General features: G+C 33.7%; 1 protein-coding gene across 1 annotated transcript in view; it reads left to right on the top strand.

The window, feature by feature from the left end:
* Window positions 1-19184, top strand: part of myo5aa (myosin VAa) — an 87943-nt gene that overhangs the window by 10183 nt on the left and 58576 nt on the right. The window contains exons 5-13 of the mRNA XM_073849987.1: window positions 1493-1636; window positions 4832-4913; window positions 9668-9775; window positions 9979-10085; window positions 12309-12574; window positions 12665-12746; window positions 12845-12985; window positions 15101-15226; window positions 18659-18742. Coding sequence (XP_073706088.1) covers window positions 1493-1636; window positions 4832-4913; window positions 9668-9775; window positions 9979-10085; window positions 12309-12574; window positions 12665-12746; window positions 12845-12985; window positions 15101-15226; window positions 18659-18742 — 1140 coding nt within the window. The remainder of the gene's footprint in view (window positions 1-1492; window positions 1637-4831; window positions 4914-9667; window positions 9776-9978; window positions 10086-12308; window positions 12575-12664; window positions 12747-12844; window positions 12986-15100; window positions 15227-18658; window positions 18743-19184) is intronic.

The following is a 19184-nucleotide window of genomic DNA, read 5'->3' as shown; positions in this document are numbered from 1 at the left end:
TTTATGCCAAAAATCATTAGGATATTAAGATCATGTTTCATGAAGATATTTAGTAAATTTCCTACTATAAATATATCAAAAGTTAATTTTTGATTAGTAATATGCATTGCTAAGAGCTTCATTTGGACAACTTTAAAGGCGATTTTTTCAATATTTGGATTTTTACATTTTTCTTTTATGCCAAAAATCATTAGGATATTAAGTAAAGATCATGTTTCATGAAGATATTTAGTAAATTTCCTACTATAAATATATCAAAAGTTAATTTTTGATTATTAATATGCTAAGAGCTTCATTTAGACAACTTTAAAGGCGATTTTTTTCAATATTTGGATTTTTTGGCACCCTCAGAATCCAGATTTTCAAATAGTTGTGTCTCAGCCAATTATTGTCCTATGCTAACAAACCATGCATTAATGGAAAACTTTTTTATTCGTGTGAATATGAAATAAAAAGACACAAAAACTGTGTCAGAAATCTCATATACTGTATGTTAAAGCATCATAGGAACTCCAGACATGAAGGAATGTTATGCAGTATTGCAGATATCCTTCACAGAAAGGATCTACAAAAATCCCCCAAATTATAGACAAGGAAAAGTGTTGATTAAACAATCTATACAAAAAAAAAAGTAAAAATAAATTCATAATATTAAAATTTGGCTGTTTTATCTATTATTTATTTGTGCAATGCAAGTCTCTACTGATTAGAATAGGGTTCAAAGAACCTAATTGGACAGCCAGCTTAATAAATAATATTACCCATTTGAATTCCAACTATGCCATGTAAACAATGGGAAAAACAGATTTATCAAATGAATTCATGAATTTATCAAGTCAGTTATTGTGGCTTAAGCCTCAACAATAGAGGTGCTTTTTTACCCCAAATACATGTTGTAGTTATTGAAAAACTTGACTTAACTAACTGAAAATGATTACCAAGTCTTTTGTCTCAAAATAAATTTGGTTATTTAATTTTGATTAGTTTTGTATTATTATATGCCACTTAAATCTATTACAGAAAAAAGTAGCCTTTCGCTTCTCTCCATAATCACATCAATGATCCGTCCTGTGTTAAATAGTAAGACAATTAAATCAAACGTACTTTATGCTGTTGTTTAAAACTTAATAACGCAATGTAAAAGAGACTAGCGCTAGGTGAAACCTGCCTTAAAAACACAGACAATCTGAGCTTGTTTAGTCAGATTTAATGAACCGCTTGCTGATTGTGACAGAGTTTCTCCGCAGGTTTCTGCTCTGAGGGGGAGGCAGCATCAACTTCCTGACCTGCTGTCGAGACCCAGAGATACAGCGCTGTGTGTGTTGTCTCCCACACACATGATCTTCCTGTCCCTGTTATTTGAATCAATAACCTCTCTGTGTGCTCCTTAATCTTTTAACCCTGTCCTCTTCTAACAAAAACAGTAAAGAAACGCATAGGTCAGTCCAATAGTTCCACTCAAGCTGATTCTTCTTTCTCCTCTTACTTCTAGTCCATCGGTAACGCCAAGACCACCAGGAATGACAATAGCAGTCGATTTGGGAAATACATTGAGATCGGCTTTGATAAGAGGTATCACATTATCGGTGCGAACATGAGGACATATCTCTTGGAGAAATCACGTGTCGTATTTCAGGTAAGGGAAAAGCACGAATGTCACATATATGCATATATCAAGCACATTTTCCTCTCTCTGTCCGGCGTTTTTAAGTTAAACAGGCTGTTTGTTACGGGACCTTTAAAACTTGGCCTATGTCAGGATTGGCTAACCTTTTTGATGCAATGAGTAATAGTGACTTTGGCATAAAATGCAATAGGGCTGTGTGATTTAATTGAAATTCAGTTTCGATTTTGAGTTTTTCGGCTTCAAACGATTATGAAAATACAATAATCGAGATAAAACAATTATTGCTCCTGATTCTGCCCCCTTTGTGTGCTTTCACTCCTCTATAAAAGCCCAATTTCTCACGCAAATCTGTAAAATCATGTAACGTGACTTGCATAAAATGGGATGTGCTTGATTTATTAATGTTTATTTGATGATGTGTTTTTAAAAGCACCAAAGAGAATTTGCGCTGTTCTGTGCAATGCAATGCTTTCAAAGACGGAACATAACACGGACAAATAAAGTCAACATTTAGCTTAAGATGCGTACCTAAACGTCATGCAAATATGTGACCCTGGACCACAAAACCAGTCTTAAGTTGCTGGGGTATATTTGTAGCAATAGCCAAAAATACATTGAATTGGTCAAAATGATTGATTTTTCTTTTATGACAAAAATCATTAGGATATTAAGTAAAGATCATGTTCCATGAAGATTTTTTGTAAAATTCCTACTGTAAACCTATCCAAATGTAATTTTTGATTAGTAATATGCATTGTTAAGAACTTAATTTGGACAACTTTAAAGGTGATTTTCTCAGTATTTTGATTTTTTTGCACCCTCAGATTCCAGATTTTCAAATAGATGTATCTCGGCCAAATATTGTCCTATCCTAACAAACCATACATCAATAGAAAGCTTATTTATTGAGCTTTCATATGATGTATACATCTCAGTTTTGTAAAATTTAACCTTATGACTGGTTTTGTGGTCCAGGGTCACATATATGTCAAAATGCATCGTTTGGTGATTATTCGTGTAAACCTTCGTCAGTTGTGTCTGAAATTAATGTGAACAGTTGAGAATGAAAATCGGTGAGTAACAGTATATTGGATCCTTGCGGCTCTTAAAGCGGCCACAAGTAATATTCCTTCTGCCGTCTCTGTGCTTAATGTTCATCAAACAACAAAAGACAAAGACACAATCACTCACTGCTCTTGACGGAGGACTTTGTAGTTTTTATAAGAAACAAAGCATGTTTACACTGCAAAAAAAGGCTTGTCTTACTTAGTATTTCTGTCTCGTTTCTAGGTAAAATATCTAAAAATTCTTAAATTGAGATGCATTTACCAGATAAGCAAAATGACGTAAGATTTTTAGTCTTGTTTTGCTTATTTAGTAAATTAATCTCAATTTAAGATATTTTGACTAGAAACAAGACAAAAATACTAAGTAAAACAAACCTTTTTTTTTTGCAGTGTAAATCTTACAGTGAAGACTATGCTATCTATCATTTCAAAATCCATCCAAGTACACATAAGAAAGTTTTAAAAACAGTCTAAAATGTGGTTGTAGGAAGTCAATGGAAATCTCTGTGCCTGCAAGATGGAAATGTTGATTTCTCTCTTTGCCCTTGTGTATGATTTTCCATGCCAGTGTTTTTCTCTCTCTCTGGAATACTGAATGAATGTGTGGTTTCTCCTGTTACGTCTGAAACTAAAAGCCTGCTGTGTTCCAGAATTACCACCAGATGTTATCAAGCACTTGGTGATCCAGAGATTCATTTGTGAACCTTTCGAATGGTTTTTAGTATGTTCAAAAAGCAAATATCAGATTCAGTTTTGGTCTGTTTCTTACACAAAACTATCGCATGGCAGCAGTAGACAAAATATAGTGCACATGTTGTATGAACTACTAAAATACACTGATTGAACAAAACAAAGATGAAGTAATCATCACAGAGCGGATATAGAATTGTTCCTTTGTGGGTGAGCTATTGCTGTAAATTCTATTAACTTTATTAAGTAGTGTTTGCATGTTGTGTAGTGTCTTCAGCTATTCTGCAGTATGAATTCAGACTAGAAATTGAAAGTGCTTTGAGTAGCGGCATAAGACGGTGTACACACACAGGAGCCGCAGCCGTCTGAAGCACACCGCACTTCCTGCTTATGTCAGCTCTAATTTTAGCTCAGGGATTTAATTCACAGGGCTATTTTCATTGCTTGAAGGCTCCTGTGTCCTTCTGCACTTCCAACACTTCCACAGCTAATATTATTCTGCCTTTTTAGACACATTCTTCTGGCCAAATTCACAGATAAGACACATTCAGAATGCAGAATTTGTCTATATGCACAAATAAAAATCAGCAGGGGATCAAATAATTATTTTCCCCACTGTAGGCTATAATGTGGATAAGCTACAACAGATAAACATATTAGCTGTGTCATCACTAAGTCTGGATTTACATTTTAATTTCAGTCTGATGAACCAAGATATTTTAGTCTATAAGAGTGGATGTGTGAACACAACTACTAAATAATATGTGTGGCTTGACAAAAAGCACATGTGAATCAGTCATCTCTTCCATTTGGTTTACTTTGGGTTATAGCATGAAATGAACATAAAAATGTCTATAATATAAGGTTACTATTAAATAATGCACTACAGGGGTATATATTCTGTAGGGGAGTGATTTCAGACACTGCCAGTTTTTGGCCCTTTGCTTTCCACAATCTTTAAGGTACAGTTGAAGACTGTTATCCAGGGTTGGACCTGTATTACTGGCCCCTAAAGTAATCAGTCCTACATAAATGAGCTCATCTGGTCCAGGTGTGAGAAACGGGGCTGGAATTCAAGAGTGTTGTTTTTTCTCCTTCTGGAAAGATCAGAAAGATTAAAACAGGACAGGAATGAGGCTAATGGAGTTAAACATGTCTGTTCAGTCTTGTGTAACATACTCTTACAGACTGCTGTTGTGTTCAGGGGAATTCCAGATGAGTTAAGTGTGTTTGTATGCATACGCAGAAGGCTATTTTGCAAGCTGTGTTGTACGTAGATTTCAAATGCATTGCTGTGACAGTAAAGGGTTGTACCGTTTTGTGGTGTTTCATCACAAAAACCTACATTTTTATTCACTGATCACCTACAATAAATACTCATTTTTGTACAAATTAGTTTTTGCTTATTACTTACAAATTTGTTTTTCTTGCATCTGTTGTTTTCCAGGCAGACGAGGAGAGGAATTATCATATCTTCTATCAACTCTGTGCATCTGCTCACCTTCCAGAGTTCAAAGCCCTGAAACTCGGTGAGCCAGACACACAACAACAATATATAGGAAAAAGTGCACATTTAAATCACTGGACCACAAAAACTTAAAGACCCAGGCCAGGACCACAAAACCAGTACATAAATAAACTTTCAATTGATGAATGGTTTGTTAGGATAGGACAATATTTGATTAAAATAAATTCAGAAAACCGCCTTTAATTTTGTCCAAATGAAGTTCTTAGCAATGCATATTACTAATCCAAAAATATTTTTTTATATATTTACAGTAAGAAATCTACAAAATATCTTCATGGAACATGATCTTTACTGAATATCCTAATGATTTTTGGCATAAAAGAAAATTAATAATTAATAATTTTGACCCATACAATGTATTTTTGACTATTACTAAAAATTTACCCGTGCAACTAAAGACTGGTTTTGTGCTCCAGGGTCACATATATATATATATATACACGTATATATATATACATTCAGTATTTAAATGTCTTATTAAATACATACAGAAATGCAAAGGTTCTCATGACAGCCTATCAAAATAAAAGTTTGGTTTAACTTGAGGAAATTGTGAAATAAAAATTATAAATCTATTTTTAATAATAATCTTAGTTATTTTTGACTATTGGTAATAATAATAATAATAATAATGCACATATTATTATTTTTAACTATGTAGCACTTTGCAAAAAAAAAAAAAGGTTATTAAATTGTGAATGTTTTATGCTTCATTTAAATGCCATCATTTCTGCCATTAAATCTCAAATCGAGAAAAATGTAAATAATTTTAACACAATAATTATTAAAAATTTTAAATTAAGTTTAAAAATAAATTTCATTGGGCCCTATTGAACTGTTCAAATGAATAGGCATTTTATTTTAAGGGCTCTAAAAGTGTTAGTTTTGTTTCACTTGTAATACATAGTTGATACATTATATAGGCATCATTAATTAGACATGCTTCTAGATTGCTAAAAATGTATCTAATAGAATCCAGAAAAATAAACATGGAAAAAAACAGATTTTGAACAAATCAAACATGGTAGAGCTCTAGTAAGCGTGTGTGTTTGTGGGTAACGTGTGTGATTAGAGTGTGTTCGTGTCGGCACAGCATGGAGAGCGGCTATCAGAGCTGTCCTACTGAGTGACGGGCTGTGCAGGTCTAAATACACACACACACACACACACACACCACCTATGAACACTGTAGGTAGTTCAGTTTCACACACACCCCTCCTTATCATCTCTACTCTGTTTGCTTCCCCCACTTGCTCTGAAACAAACACACACTGCTGGCTCTGAGCTCTCTCCTGCTGTTTGCCTACTCAGCTGACTTCCTGCTCAGCTGACGCCCCGTTAATGTGAGGGTTTGTGTGCATGTGTGTGTCTCAATAAGGCCTCTGTTGCCAAGCGACAGAGTTTTGTATGTGAATACGACGTTTTTATTAATGCAGATCGGTGTAGTACTAATGCCTGAGTGGCTGTTCATTAATGATTAGGGAGTTTCGTGCACAATTAATACTTGCTTGATGAGCATAGTTTAGGGATGCAGCGAAATAATGAAAATTCTTGGCTGAAGCCAAACAAAATTAAACACTGGGCCAAAGGCTGATCACTGAACACTCATTTTTTTCACCATTGCATAAATTAAACAGCCAAAATGTGCTTTTTACAGTTTTGTCTTTCTTTAAAAAAAAAAAAAATCTAAATCAATTACAAAACAACAATTTAAAAAATATTTATTTAACACTGAACATTTTTAACATTCTAGAAGACATTACAGCCTACCAACAAACCACAATTTAACTTAAAATTAATAAGTTAGTAAGATAATATTCTTTGTCCATTTTTAAGAGCCCCTTCTTGAATCAGGCATGTGTTTTTAATGCACAAATAAATGCAGCCTTGCTGAGCAAAGGAGAATGTTAGAATAAATGTAGGGCTGGGCGATTTGGCCTAAAATCAAAATCTCGATTAATTGAACATTTTAACTCGATTACGATTAATGAACGATTATTTTATTTATTAATAAAATTATATTTAATTATATTTATTTAATATTTATTTTTTTTGCCCTCATAGTTCACTGATAAGTTTTGTACAGTAAATATGCTCACATATTACAAGTGAGAGATTTTTGAATGAAGGGTGCATTACTTGATTTTAAAATAATTGAAGGAAACACACACCATCTACTATCTATGATTATTTATTGAACATCAGTGTTGAACAACTGAAATTAAAGCACACATTGCTTAAAACGAACAGTCACATTTTTCTTAAATTAGTGAAAATAAATAACTTGCACTTTTGGAAACAAAATAAATTATTTTCAATGTTTCAATGAAAATAAGCAGTACTTTTCTGCCGTGCCATGGTTACTGTCAGTGTTACTACAGTAAAACCATGGTAAACATGGGTGATTTGTAGATTGAAACGCCGGATCGTCAGAATACTGTCAATTACACTTGTTTAATTGTTTTTTTTTTTTAAATTGCCTTATATTGGCATTGTAAGCATATGATTTAAAAACATTTTTATATAAAATTATTAGTGAAACATTTTATACATCTTTATTTGACCTCAAAGTAGAGACCTGCACAGAAACAGAGTGCGGCGCGGGACAAAACTTGATGCGCGAGTGGGTAGAAACTCGTGTGTGTGTGGGATGCGGGAGAATAAAATGATTGGAGGGACTCCCGGAAAATAGAAATATATAAACATAAAATATCTAAAAACATACAAATTGTCATTCATCTATTACACAAAAGCAACACAAACAACTAATATAACTTAAAAATGATTAACAGGTGTAAGAATGGGAAGTTTCTGGAATGCAAGGCTTAAGTTAGAATCCACTCACCGCTCAAAAGTTCTTGCGCACTGCTTAATATTGCGTGCGCACGAATCCACTCATTGCAACACACGAAGTGTAGACACTGTTAAATATTCATTGTGCATATATTCATTGTGTTATAAGAGTTGTCTGAGATCGCGATGAACTGAGATAGGCAGGGAGCATTGTTTGCTCGCATTCTGCCATGCATGCACACAGCAGCCCATGCTTGCTTTTCTGTTAAGAATAAGATCGATGTACTCAAAAAATCTGTATAGGTAACTTCAATGCAGGCTTTTGCGGGCGGGAGAGGGACAAAACATGAATCTCACGGGCAGGAGTGGGACGAGATAACATATATTTCCTTGCAGACTGAAAAATCTGTCACGCGCAGGTCTCTACCTCTAAGCATATCAGCTCCCGCGCCCCCCGTGTGAACTCTGGCACCTCCCTGTTTTTAAAGGGAAAGTAATCGAAATAATCGACCTGGAAAAATTTGATCGATTATAGGTTCTGAATGTCGATTTCGATTACTTTTCGATTAATCGCCCAGCCCTAAATAAATGTATTAATAGAGCTGTTGTAATGATTGTTAGCATTATTTTTGTCTTGCGTCTTTATTTTATTTTCCAGAACAACAGTAAAATGACAATACTAATATTTCTGAATGTTGACTTTTATTTTGGCGTAAAGTTGCAAGAAGAGCTTAGTCCTACTTTTTGCTGACAGCAGCAGATTCTGAATGATTCTCATCAAATTGTGGTTTGTTGGTAGACTATAATGTCTACTAGAATGTTAAAAATGTTCAGTGTTAAGTAAATATCTTTAAATTGTTGTTTTGTAATTGATTTTTTATTTTTATTTTTTTGAAAAGCAAGACGAAACTGTAAAAAATCACATTTCGGCCGTTTAATTTATGCAATGGTGAAAAAAATTGGCAAAATACATCGGGGAAAAAACGAAAAAACCATGTAATCTGCCTTCGGCCCAGTATTTAATTTTGTTTAATTTTGCACAACAAATATCTCAGTGCATTGAGAAACTGCATAAGAAGATGATGACGTGTTATGATGGTGTGCTGAGCAGCATCATTCTTTTCATGATCTAGACCAGCTTTTGAACTAACGGTGTGTTCACACGGGGAAGGCCAATGAAATTAGACAGGAACGTGATTGGCTGCCGCCTGGCTACTGTATTTGCATAGAGTGATCCTGATTGGCTGACGCTTTCCTGATTGGCTGACGCGTTGCTTGTGGCAGAAGTTGAGAATTTTTCAACTTCTGCCGTGAGCAACGCCAGTGAAGCGCCGACGACGGATCCACAATTCTTTTCGGCAACACTTGACGTCACCCATTCAAAGTCAATGGGAAGCGTTGATGCTGATGCCCCGTATGAACACACCGTAAGGAAGAAACCCAATATAAGTTGCAGGCATTTGTTTTTTTATATTTTGTTTATTATTGTTTTCATTTTTAATTTTCATTTTAATTTCGGTGCATCCCTAATTAACCCTCTGGGGACTGAGGTTGTTTTGGGGCCCTGAAGAGGTTTTGACATTTGTGTTTTTTTCAGTATCTTAAAAACATATCAATGGCTAAAATCTGATTACATTTGGTATTAGCACAAATTGGGCTACAATAATATGTAAGCAACATGAATGTACATGTTTGTGTTTTTAAGAAAACAGCGTTTATGCGTGGTTAGTGAAAAACTAAAGTTTTGAAGTCACTTAAATAAGGCCATGAAACACATTGTATGAAAGATTTAAAAAACTTTAAACATATCTTGATTTTTTTTAATATCAGCATTGTTTAAGTTGAACAGATGTTTGGTTTGATGATAACCCAGTCTTGGGACAGATCCTTCAGAAGGTCTGCTGTGTGTATTTAGTGTGTTAGTGTGGTATAACCAAAGTTTGCGTGTGTGTTTCATCACAGGAAAGGCTGACGGTTTCTACTACACCAAACAGGGCAGGAACCCAGTGATAGATGGAATAGATGATGCCAAGGAGATGTCGACCACCAGAAACGCCTTCTCACTGCTAGGTCAGACTGAACATTCAATGATTTCTCATGCAGTTTTTTAATTTAATGCATGAAATGCATGCAGCTCAGATCCCATAGAGATTAAATGACTTTATCTAATATCAGATTTAGAGGAACAGTTCTGCTATGTTCGGTATGTGCTATGTTTAGGGAAAAACTCTACTGTTTTTAAATAGTGTTGATTTGTTGATGTCTCTGTTCAGGTGTAAATGAGTCCTATCAGATGGGCCTGTTTCAGATTCTGGCTTCAATTTTGCACCTGGGGAATGTGGAAGTGAAGGACAGAGACTCAGACAGCAGTATTATTCCAGTGAGTTGCATGTTGACTCTAAAGTTCAAGTTTAGGGATTAGCATTATAGACCATTATGGCCCGTTCTATTGGTACATGGTGAAAATAGAAACCCAATAACTGAAGAAATGTCTTGAAGTGCAATGCTAATGTATGCATTTTGACAAAAACTAATACAAAATGTTTTTGTGTAGCACTTTTCATAATACACATACATTATACACTTGTTACAGCTTTAAATCACAAAGTTTATATTAATATCTTCATGTCTTATAGTGACATTTAGCAGATTAGTCCTTGGCCATAATACACTTGCCATTCTGCAACAATACAAGCAATCAAGCAGTTTAAGACATGCAATGTAATATATTTTATATTAATATTTGTGCAATACATGTATGCCCTATCCTTATCTATCTTGATATATGGAGCTGTGCTATAATACAGTTTATATTTTTGTGACAGCATTAAAGAGATCTGGTTTAAAGTTTGGATTTATGTATTACAATTTATTGCATTTTTACACATACAGGGTCATTAGCTATGTTTCCAGCCAAAGTTGTGAATTTAACTTGTATGCAATATTGCATAAAACATTTGCAAATAAAGCACCGTTTCCATCTACTGAGACAAAGAGAAAAAAATAGTCGCTTCCTGATAAACTGACAGTAAATAACACTAAAGTTTTATAAATGACCAAGAAAAGCAACGTCTATCATTTTAATTATAGGTTTATATAAACAGTGAATGATAGAAAAACAACAAATAAATACAGAAAAGTTATACATTTTTTTGCATTTTAATCAGTGAAATAAGTATTTGCAAAACCCTTGTTGTCAATCACAGAGGTCAGATGTTTCTTATAGTTGTCCAGCAGGTTTGCACACATCTCAGGAGGGATTTTGTCCCACTCTTTGCAGATCCTCTCCAAGTCATTTGGAGGTTTGGAGGCTGACGTTTGGCAACTCGAACCTTCAGCTCCCTCCACAGATTTTCTATGGGGTTAAGATCTGGAGACTGGCTAGACTACTCCAGGACCTTCATGTGCTTCTTCTTGAGACACTCCTTTGTTGTCTTGGCCGTGTGTTTTGGGTCATTGTCAACCATTTTCAACAGTTTTCACCCAAGATTTGACGTACATGTCCCCGTCCATCGTCTCTTTGATGCGGTGCAGTTGTCCTGTCCCCTTAGCAGAAAAACAGCCCCAAATCATAATGTTTCCAGCTCCATGTTTGACGGTGAGGATGGTGTTCTTGGGCTCATAGGCAGCATTCCTCCTCCTCCAAACACGGCGAGTTGAGTTGATGCCAAAGAGCTGGATTTTGGTCTGATCTGACCACAACACTTTCACCCAGTTCTCCTCTGAATCATTCAGATGTTGATTGGCAAACTTCAGACGGCTGTACATGTGCTTTCTTGAGCAGGATTTCAGTCCTTCACGGCGTAGTGTGTTACCAATTGTTTTCTTGGTGACTATGGTCCCAGCTGCCTTGAGATCATTGATGAGATCCTCTCGTGTAGTTCTGGACTGATTCCTCATCGTTCTCATGATCATTGAAACTCCACGAGGTGAGATCTCACATGGAGCTCCAGACCGAGGGAGATGGACAGTTATTTAGTGTTTCTTCCATTTGTGAATAATCGCTCCAACTGTTGTCTCCTTCTCACCAAGCTGCTTGATGATGGTCTTGTAGCCCATTCCAGTCTTGTGTAGGTCTACAATCTTGTCCCTGACATCCTTGGACAGCTCTTTGGTCTTGGCCATGGTGGACAGTTTGGAATCTGATTGATTGATTGCTTTTGTGGACAGGTGTCTTTTATACAGGTAACAAGCTGAGATTACGAGCACTCGCTTTAAAGAGTTTTCTGAGAGACAGAAATCTTGCAGATTGATAGTGAATCAAATACTTATTTCACTCATTAAAATCCAAATCAATTTATAACTTTTCTGAAATGCATTTTTCTGGAGTTATTCTGTCTCTCACTGTTCAAATAAACCTACCATTAAAATTATAGATTGATCATTTCTTTATCAGTGGGCAAACGTGCAAAATCCGCAGGGGAAAAATCATATAATTTTTTTCCCTCACTGTATAAAAAATACTTGTGCCTCAGCCTTGAGCAGATGAAACAATCAATGCATTCCCTTTTTTTTCACAACTCAAAAACCATCTCAAGCAAGCCTTAAATGTTTTGTGTCATCGTATAGTGATGATTTAATTCTCTCTCTCGTTTCTCTCCAGCCGAATAATGGTCACCTGAGTGTGTTTTGTGAATTGATGGGAGTGACATATCAAGACATGTCTCATTGGCTGTGTCATAAGAAGCTGAAGACGGCAACTGAGACGTACATAAAGCCCATCCCCAAACTACAGGCCATAAACGCCCGCGATGCTCTCGCTAAACATATCTACGCCAAACTCTTCAACTGGATTGTGGACCATGTCAACAAAGCGCTGCATTCTTCAGTCAAACAGCACTCCTTCATCGGAGTCCTGGACATTTACGGGTGTGTCCATGTGCATAGATAGACACAGACATTTCCTCTTCAGTTCAGATTTACAGAAGTGAATTGTGATGTTTTGTTTTTTTACTCCAGGTTTGAGACTTTCGAAATCAACAGTTTTGAACAGTTCTGTATAAATTATGCCAATGAAAAACTACAGCAACAGTTCAACATGGTGAGACCATCTGACCCACTCCACATGACAGCAGACCTCATCAGATCATGTTTGATTGTCTGATAGTAAACGCTGATGTTCTGTCCTGTTGTGTGCAGCATGTGTTTAAGTTGGAGCAGGAGGAGTATATGAAAGAGCAGATCCCCTGGACTCTCATTGATTTCTATGATAATCAGCCGTGTATCAACCTCATCGAGGCCAAAATGGGCATCCTGGACCTGCTGGATGAAGAGTGCAAGGTACATCTTCACAGTCTTATTGGTCTTTTACACAGATGCACACAGATGTTACTTTTAAAAGTAATACATTACAACATTAAGTTACTCCCTAGAAAAGTAACTAATTACGTTACTTAGTTACTTTTTATGGAAAGTAATGCGTTACGTTACTTTTGCGTTACTTTTTAAATCTGGGCAGGGCTTGCTTGTTTGTTTTTAATATAAAAAGTTCTATTTTGGTCAAATGTAAAAGCCTTTTCACACCAAGAGCCTCAGGCTTAGAGAAAAGTAAATTGACGTCTGTACAGTAGACCGCAGAAGAACAAATGTCAACTCTTCAGAAATAAAAAAAGGAAAACAAATGTTAGATTATCTTGAGTTATTTGTGCTTATTAGTATGGATGAATTGGATCATCGAAGGTCGACAGCAAAGACATTGGTTAATAAAATGGGATTAAATACATAAAGGATATTTGTATTATTTAACATTTAATAATTGCAGGTTTGTTTTGAATTTCAGTGTTTTTATTCATTTTGAAGAACACTGTATCTGTTTTTTAGTGAGTGAGATGAATTAATGCATGTTCACATTTATTCTAGAACTAAAGTAACATCTTACTCACAATTTCTCTCAACATGGGGACAGGAGAGCTTTTAGTCAATAAATGAGGGAAAAGTAACTGCCGTCACTTATTTGAAAAAGTAACTCATATTTCCTTGCCAATTAAAAGGTAATGCATTACTTTACTAGTTACTTGGAAAAAGTAATATTATTACGTAACTTACTAATGTGTTACGCCAACACTGTGCATAAATATGTGACAATTTGCAAATACAAATTTAACAATCAATCATTGCATGTAACATTTTTATGTAAATCAGCATGCATTTATGTAATACATGCATTTTTGTGAAAACATTTACAACAGTGATTTTATGTCCATAGAAAGCACATTAAATGTAAGTTCTCTACTTTTAAGGTTTCAAGTTTTTGGAGAATAAAATGTCAAAATTTGGAAATAATGTTAGATTGTCATTCAGTGGAACACAATATTTATGTAAAAATTCAAACAGCATGTTTATTCTGACTATTGCATATTAAAATATATAAAATAATAAAGGGAGCATATTACATTTTATTGTGTTTTAAATGAGTAAAAGGATAGTGGCAAATTTTAAAAAATGTAGTATTTGGGGAGAAAGTGATTAGTCTTTTAATGTCATAAATTGATTTTTGTTACACTGAATGACATTTCTTCTATAAATTAGAGAAAATTAATTTTTTGCTTAGAAAAACAAAAACAAAAATGCAAGGAAATTAAACAGAAAACTTTTAAACATTTTTTGGGGGGAAACAACAACAATTTAAAGCAGTTGTACACTTGTTGTTTTTATGCTTAAATCCTTTTATGTCTTTGACCCATATATGTATGTAAAAATATAGTGCAGTATATGGTAAAAACACAGTCAAATATATGACTAGCATCATAAAATGACTTAATAACCATGCATTTACAATGTTACAAATCCAATATTTCAGTCATAATCACATTAATTTGATTGCATGCATAATGATTTACCAATCTTTGCAGCTCAATTACTGTATTTATTTTACAAAAAAATGCATTGAAGTGTTTTAAAAGACATACAAACTTTACATTTCTACTTTTGAACCTGCAAAGTCCTGCAAACTTAAGAACCAGTAACTTTGAGAAATACGCTTACAATTGAAAACGTGTTTTCTAAAATGTAATTTACTGCTGTGATCAGAGCTGAATTTTCAGCATGTTTTTAGTGTCACGTGATTCTCCAGAAATCATTCTAATATGGTGATTTACTTCTCAAGGAACATTTCTGATGATCAAAATTAAAAGCGTTGAAAAGTTCAAAAAAACATTTGCTTAAAATGAAGTTTCTTTGAAAGAAATATACTGCTGCTTTTAATCAATTTTATGCATTCTTACTAAATAAAAGTATCATTTTATATCATTTTATTTCCATTTATTTTAAATAACAATAAAAATCACACTGAATGGTTTAATCGAACAAGCAAATACAGTGTTGCGTAATTGTAATTGCATAATCCTGTTTGAGACTATTGTTCTTATATACTGTAAATCTCTGTCTTTCTCTCAGATGCCGAAGGGCTCGGATGACTCCTGGGCTCAGAAACTGTATAACACTCATTTGAAGACGTCTGCACTTTTTGAAAAACCACGAATGTCCAATAAAGCTTTCATTATTCAGCACTTTGCAGATAAGGTACACACAAACCTCACACTCGGGCTGCTTCAGCATTTCTGATCAACTGTGATGCACATATATCAGTGTCTAAACAAAGACAAATTGTATTTCTGTTCCATAACACCTAATGTGCTGCTCACACATACTGCATCTAAACACTGCATAATCATTTCAACATATTAACAGTGCCGCTGTGTCCTAGACGTGACGCTGAGAGTAATGTTGAGCCTATTTTTGCTGTGCACTTTAAATCTTTTTATCAACACATTTTTGTAAGATAGACTTTAATAAAGCAGAAAACAATTCTGGATATCTGCGGGGAAATCTGATGACAGAGTGAAAGATCGCGCTTCTGTCCATGTGTGCAAATGAGGTTTACACTGCATAAAATGCTTTTCTTACTTAGATTTTTTGTCTTGTTTCCAGCCAAAAACACGTCAAAATCAAGTGCATTTTTGCTTGAAACATGCAAAATAATCTTGTTTTCTGTTTGAAATATGATTTTTTTTTTCTTACACCATTGGCAGATTATTTCAAGCAAAACACATTTTAAATATTTTTTTCTGAAAACAAGAAAATAATTTTTACTGGTCTGGAAAATCCTTGTTGATTTAAGAATTTTTCGATATTTGGTCTGGAAACATGACAAGCGTTTTCTGCAGTGTATAAGGTCTTTTGTATTGTGCTTTTGTATTTCTTTTGTATTTTGAGATGATTACACTTTGATTTATTAACTCCACCCATAAAATAAAACAAAAACAGGCAAATTCTAAATAAATGAAATATTGTCTTTATTAAAGTATGTTTATTTAATAAAGCCTACTGTACCATTTTTGTGATACATACATTTCTAAGGCCTCTAAATTGTAAACAAGTTGAAAAAAAAAATACAAATTTACAATAATTTTCTTTTTAGCAAGTAAAATGGTTATTTCAGTATAACTCTACAAACGTCCGACGAATCTTTTAGCTGTGAAATCTAAAGAAATAAATAACTTTTATACTGTTTTATAATATTTCAAGATGAACACTTATGGCACTAAAGCAGTTTGATTATCCAGACACAATTTATTGCATTTTACTTACTTATTTATTTATTTAAGTTGAATTCCTGGTCTTTTGAAAGCTTTTAAGATATCTTTAAGGAAGATTAATTTGTGCATCTCTCAGTCATCTCTGTTTTTATTGCATTATGATATTTATATGAATTATGCACCATACAGTTATAAACACCTCATTGATTCACATTATAAGCAATTAGAATTTTATTTTACTTTTTGGCCAAATAAATATCAGCAACTGCAGGAAAAAATGAATATTTTTGGTCAGTTTGGGCTCTGAATAAAACTGACATTCACAAACAGAAGTATATATATATATATACATATTAACAGATATTAAATACCATTCTGTCAGCTTAGCAACATGCTACTCTTGAAAAAGAAAGACTGACTGCATATGTCCTCACATGACGACTGCAGATCTGTTTTTAGAAACGGTGTTCAATGTCAGTGAGCAAACGCTGATGGAGAAGGAAGGAGGGAGTAAAAAGATTCATTTAAGTGTAAAATGTTATTTCTGAGAGCTTTTTCTTTCGTAGCTCAGAAGACTTAATGAAGCTTGTAGTTACAATTTATTAACAAGATATTCCTTCTGGAATAAAAATGAGGCAGATTATAAATTAAAAAATAAATAAATAAATGAATACATGAATAAATATTGGTAAAACTTTACAACAAAAATTGTTCAGTTAAGATTAAATTAGGTACAATATCATGAAAGTACATTTTTTCAACATTTATTTAAATCATGACACGTAAAGTTGTATTAATTTATCTAGAGGTTAACATATAACCTAGATGAATAAATGCTGTAAACTGAAATATTTTTCATTTTTATTCCAGTGTCAGCTGTTGTGTTAACTAATGCTAACAGGGTTGTGTACTTCACTGAAATTAAAAACATCAAATACTTTTTTTTTTTTCTGAGAGTAAATCAACTTAAACTGAAATAAAGACAGCTAAATCTAGTTGTAAAAATGTGTCATTTCACATTTTCATTTAGCTTAATTCGATGGACTAAAATAAAACAAACTGAAATAAGAATTTATAAGAACTGTATATATTCAAAAACAAAAAACAAAAATGACAGAGCACAATAAAATTGCTACTCTGCCAAAAATGCTTTTCTTTCTTAGATTTTTTGTCTTGTTTCCAGCCAAAATATCTAAAAAATTCAAGAAAATCTGAAAAATTCATTTTCTATAGACGAGTATAAATAATTGTCTTGTTTTCAGAAAAAACAAGTCAAAATTAAGAGTTTTTGCTTAGAACAAGCAAAATAATCTGCAAATGGGGTAAGAAAACTAATATTTAAATCAGAAAACAAGATTATTTTGCTCACCCCGTTGGCAGATTATTTTGCTTGTTTTAAGCAAAAACTTCATTTTGACTTGTTTTTTTCTGAAAACTAGACAATTATTTATACTCGTCTAGAAAATCCTTCTTGATTTAAGAATTTTTAGATATTTTGGCTGGAAACAAGACAAAAAATCTAAGAAAGAAAAGCATTTTTCGCAGAGTAGCAATTTTATTGTGCTCTGTCATTTTTGTTTTTATTTGTATAAATTCTTATTTCAGTTTGTTTTATTTTAGTCCATCAAATTAAGCTAAATGAAAATGTGAAATGACACATTTTTACAACTAGATTTAGCTGTCTTTATTTCAGTTTAAGTTGATTTACTCTCAGAAAGAAAAAAAAAAAGTATTTGATGGTTTTAATTTCAGTGAAGTACACAACCCTGTTAGCATTAGTTAACACAACAGCTGACACTGGAATAAAAATGAAAAATATTTCAGTTTACAGCATTTATTAATCTAGGTTATATGTTAACCTCTAGATAAATTAATACAACTTTACGTGTCATGATTTAAATAAATGTTGAAAAAAAATGTACTTCATTGCAAATTCATGATATTGTACCTAATTTAATCTTAACTGAACAAATTTTGTTGTAAAGTTTTACCAATATTTATTCATGTATTCATTTATTTATTTTTAAACTTATAATCTGCCTCATTTTTATTTATACTCGTCTAGAAAATCCTCCTTGATTTAAGAATTTTTTGATATTTTGGCTTGAAATGAGAAAAAAAATTTAAGTAAGAGAAGCATTTTTGCAGTGTAAAAATAGTAAAATTAAGACATGTTCACACATGTATGAACTAATTCAAATGCTTAATAAAAACTATAGTAGTATCTATAATTATACTAAAATAAACTAGTTTCATAGTGTTACCCAAACCTTACGACCTAAAGACTTCAAAAAAGTTGAGAAGGATGGAAGTAAAATCTTTTATTTTCTCTCAGTGTAATTTGAAGGAAAAAACACTATTCAGATAGCAATCCTAAGCAATACATGTCTCTCACACGTCTGTGTGTGTTTGTCAGGTGGAGTATCAGTGTGATGGTTTTCTGGAGAAGAATAAAGACACGGTGAACGAGGAGCAGATACATGTTCTGAAAGCTAGTAAGGTGAGTGAGCCAATTTGCACCAAAGAAAATCATGTTTTTGGGTTGGAAAGATATTGGTACTCTGTTTGTTGCATTGCGTAGCTCCTGCAGCCACTTGATTTTCTCTATTTTATTACAACTATCGTGTTTAAACTGATTTGATGTGCTTATGAACAAGGGCTGCAATGATACGGTAAAGAAATGCATTGTCTTTGTAACCATTCTCAAACTTGAAATTGTCAGCTTTTAGTGAAGTTATTGCCAGTATAGTGAGACAAAACTGTGGCCAGGGTGTTTTTTGACCTTAAATGAGGCTTAAAGTCTGAGAAGGTCAATGGAAGGCTGCCATCTGCTGGTCAAGGAGCATTAATGCAGTCTGTCCTCACAGCTCCTCTGGGAGGATATCTTCATATTTCTAGTTGTTCGAATCCTTATGTATCCTTGTCCTGTATTAGTGAACTAC

Source organism: Garra rufa, chromosome 11 (assembly GCF_049309525.1).
Source record: "Garra rufa chromosome 11, GarRuf1.0, whole genome shotgun sequence".
Lineage (NCBI taxonomy): Eukaryota > Metazoa > Chordata > Actinopteri > Cypriniformes > Cyprinidae > Garra > Garra rufa.
This window is presented reverse-complemented; position numbering and strand designations above follow the sequence as displayed.